Source organism: Culex pipiens, chromosome 2 (genome assembly GCF_016801865.2).
Source record: "Culex pipiens pallens isolate TS chromosome 2, TS_CPP_V2, whole genome shotgun sequence".
In the NCBI taxonomy this organism is placed as follows: domain Eukaryota; kingdom Metazoa; phylum Arthropoda; class Insecta; order Diptera; family Culicidae; genus Culex; species Culex pipiens.
This window is the reverse complement of record NC_068938.1, coordinates 6,229,802-6,233,660: the sequence shown is the minus strand read 5'-3', so window position 1 is coordinate 6,233,660 and position 3,859 is coordinate 6,229,802. Positions and strand designations below refer to the sequence as shown.

The following is a 3,859-nucleotide window of genomic DNA, read 5'->3' as shown; positions in this document are numbered from 1 at the left end:
AAGTAATTTGTACTCAAAAAATTGCAAAGCAAAGCTGAAGAAATCGTCGTAATCCGATGTTTTTGTTTTATGAATTATTATAAATCATTATCGATTTTGGTTAAATATAGGCAGAGATAGTCCCGATATCCTAAAATAAAAAGTTACTTTCTCCAAAATTTCTGGATTGAATTATCGTTCAAATGATGAACACATCTTACTTTTTTTTTTCATTAATTGTTATTAAATAATTTTAATGAATTATGTTAAAATATCATGTTATTTTGGTGATTAAAAAAAAATAATCATTACAATTATCTGAGTAGGCGGTGTTCATTGTTTTAAAGATGTTACTAGGCATTCAAACTCATATTCAAGCAATCCAAGGAATCAATAAATTAAAAACTAAAACAAAAACAATTTCAAAAATGTATACTTTAAAATCCTGCAAAAATAAAAGAAAAGCATTTATCACATAAAAATAACAATAAAATCAATTTGATATTTTCATTTTTTCCCACACGAATCAGCTTTTAGACATGCAATATTGTTTGGGCCATTGCAAATTTTATTTCAAGTTTCAGGGGGCGAAACAATTATTTCCAAAAATTTAAATTTTCATTGAAAAAACATGTACAATTGATTGTACGACCTTTGACAATTTGAAATCTTTTCATTTTGGGAATAAAAATATTGACAACAAATATTGCAATTGGGCCATACAAAAATGTCGAAATTTGTAAGACCCAATCTCACCCCCAGGCTCAATGTCTACCCTGATGACGCCTGATTGGAACAAAAGTAATTTTTAAGAACAATTAAATAATTCTTAATTTGGAAATGGATGTAATAATTTGACATTTTCTGACCTTGTTGAAAAAATGTGACTAAAAAAAGCATCTTCCAACCCTAACCTTCTCATCCCCCTCCCACCTTCTAACCCAAAGTGACGTTAATGATGGTGGACTGCCGTGGCCGTTTCCTTCAGCCAACCAGGCTCCACTCCATCAAAGGGAAAAGCCCGGAAAAGTGCAACTCGAAACGGTTACAAGACAGATCTCGCCAACACTTGAAGGAAGCCCGGAGAAAGCAGCAGGCGACGACGACGACTTTTCGAGACACTCTCGAGGGCCATTTGGCGCGAAAAATTTTCCTCCCTCCATCAGTCAGTCAGACTACTTGGATGGTTGGTTGGTCGGTGGGCACACTAAAAAGTACAATGTTTTTTTCCGGTTTGAGATGTTTGGCGGCTTGGGTCCTCTTGATGGATGTTTTTCTTTTCCTCCTGGCTTGTGGAAAACTGTATTCGCGCGCTGTTTCTCCTTTTTTCGAGTGGGTTTTCAAAACTTCTTCCTCCTTTCGCAGCTGCTTTTCTGGTTGGAAATCTGTCAGTGTCGGATGCTGGAGAAGTTTTTTTTTCTCTACATTTTCCCCCTTTTCCTTCAGACCTTGATGGACCATCAGAATGTCCTTACGAGGGATCTCAACCTCTCAGCTCACGCCGTGGCGGAAGGTGGAAATGCCGGAAGATTTATTTTTATTTTATTTAGCTGAAGCTGCCGTCTCCTCTCCTCCTCCCGGATGTAAATATTTGCACGCGGGGGCGGTTTTTCGCGCAGGGATGTGTGCACTTGACAAGAGATGGAAATTGCTTTCACTAAATCATAACAAAACATCGAGAAATGGCTCGCAAAAGCATTGTGAACAGCCAGCGCATGCGGCAGCTGGTGAAGTGGTTGTGGTTAGTTACAGTTACAGCCACGTGTGTTTGTGTGACTGTGCTGCAAGGGGTTGAAAATTTGTAAGAGGAAAAACAGAAAACCCACTTGGAGAGAGGGTCAGCAGCAGCCGCCAGGCTGAAGTGGGCTTTTACTGTCGATTTCAGTTTTTTTATACAAATTGGTTTGCATTGTCGTGAACGATTGGTTGTTATTTTTTCTGGAGATTTTAAAAGGACGCAGATGTATCCCGACAGATTGGCACTTGAAAAGGAAAGGTCATTCATTTGGAAGCTATTTATATTCGATTAGTTTCCTTGTGATATAATTATATTTGGCGAAGTGGAACATCCCAGCAAGAGACAATGTTTCAATGCATCTAGACGACCTTCATCGCGAAAGAAAACCGTTGATTGGATCTTCATCGAATCAACTAACCGTGCAAGAAAAAGTGACCAAAGCACAATTGCGATTGTTGAGTAATTTTAACAATATAAAAACCGCCCAAACACCTGCTAAGTCATCAGTCACTTGCGATCATCTCACCGGCTTAGTTCAGTCCAAAAATCACTCGAGCTTACAGAGACATGAAGGTAAGTCTGAAGAACATAAAGTAACGTCGTCCGCTAACGTGTCAAAATCTCAACAGGCATTCGTAGTGTTGTCCATGGCCCTGGCCATCGCTTCCAGCGCGGCAGTCGACTCCTCCAAGAAGGACAAACGTGGCCTGTGGGAGTTGGACGATCATCATGACTTCGGTTTCAACGATCATCACCACGGAGAAGTGGTCGACGTGCACCACAAGGAGATCATCACCAAGAACGTCCACGTGCCGTACCCGGTGGAGGTCGAGAAGCACGTGCCATATCCGGTGAACGTCCCCTACCCAGTTGAGGTCGTCAAGAAGGTCCCCGTGGTGGTGGAGAAGAAAGTTCCGGTCTACGTCGAGAAGAAGGTGCCGGTTCACGTTGATCGTCCAGTTCCGTACCCGGTTGAGGTGAAGGTTCCGGTTGTCCAGAAGGAGTACGTCGAAGTGCCCAAGCCGTACGCAGTTCATGTCGAGAAGCCCGTCCCTGTGTACGTGAAGAAGCCGGTTTACATCGAGAAGCACGTTCCGGTGACCGTCCACGTCAAGGAGGTCAACCAGAAGAAGCACTGGGGACTATTCTGAAGAAGCGCAGTTGAGTTGACTGATTAGTTATATGTCAATATTGTTGAGGAATTTTGCCAACTTTAAATGTTAGTCTGAGTCGGAGATGACTCCAAAACGGTCTGTTGAATAAACAAAAAGTAAAACAATGAATATGAGTTGTATTTAGCGTATTGAAGTTTAAAATCATAAGCTGTCATTAGCAAATTTCAATAATTTAAATCCTGCTCTATCGGAACGACATAAAGTGTCCTCAAACCTTTCCTCCACCAGTATTATAATTACAGACAATTTGTTTTAAATCAAAAGGTTTTTAACCTCCACCCTTCCTTTTTTCCGATGAAAGCAATTTAAATCATTGCACATGCCACAAGTGCACTAATTTAAAGGCGACCTGAATTTCCTCGGAACAATTTCACCATCGCGACTTCCAAGAAGGACCAACCTGCTAGCCAGTTCTGCGTCACAAATTGGACTCATCTGCAATTATCCGAGCTGGGCCCCTTATTCAATATGGATGGCCCAATAATTCGTCGTGGCCGGCCTTTTCGCCGGCGCTTTTCCCTGGGCCTGAGTGTATTTCGTAATAATAATAGAACAATTACGCCCTCGATTGGGCCTGGATCGAAGAGAATCAGTGCGACATTTCCCCCCATCAACTCCACGTGGCAGGCTGGCTCCCCACACTCACACGTGTGTTTGCACTCAGTTCAGTTCGGTCCAAACCAAATTACTGGGTCCTTTCGTGGATATTTTTCGTTTCAATTATTCATTTGGTAGTTTGTCCGCTGCCTAGTACCGTTGGCCACAACCGATTGTCGATAGAAGTGACCACCTCCCTCCGAAATCCCTTCCAAAACCTCCACAAAAAAAAGAGCCACCCCGAACGAGACACACATAATCGCTTGTGAACCAACAAATAACTGGAATAATATGAAAAATAAATATTATTTCAATATATTCAACTCAACGCGGACAAATGGGCCTTCGGACTGGTCTATCTCTGAGTCTG

At 41.7% G+C, this 3,859-nt stretch overlaps 1 protein-coding gene across 1 annotated transcript; it reads left to right on the top strand.

The window, feature by feature from the left end:
* Positions 1-2,151: 2,151 nt before the first annotated feature.
* On the top strand, positions 2,152-2,955 carry LOC120417905 (mantle protein-like). Its single transcript, XM_039580138.2, has 2 exons — positions 2,152-2,290; positions 2,347-2,955. The coding sequence occupies exons 1-2, from the start codon at positions 2,285-2,287 to the stop codon at positions 2,866-2,868; spliced, it is 528 nt and encodes a 175-aa protein (XP_039436072.1). The 5' UTR covers positions 2,152-2,284; the 3' UTR covers positions 2,869-2,955.
* The last annotated feature ends 904 nt before the right edge of the window (positions 2,956-3,859 follow it).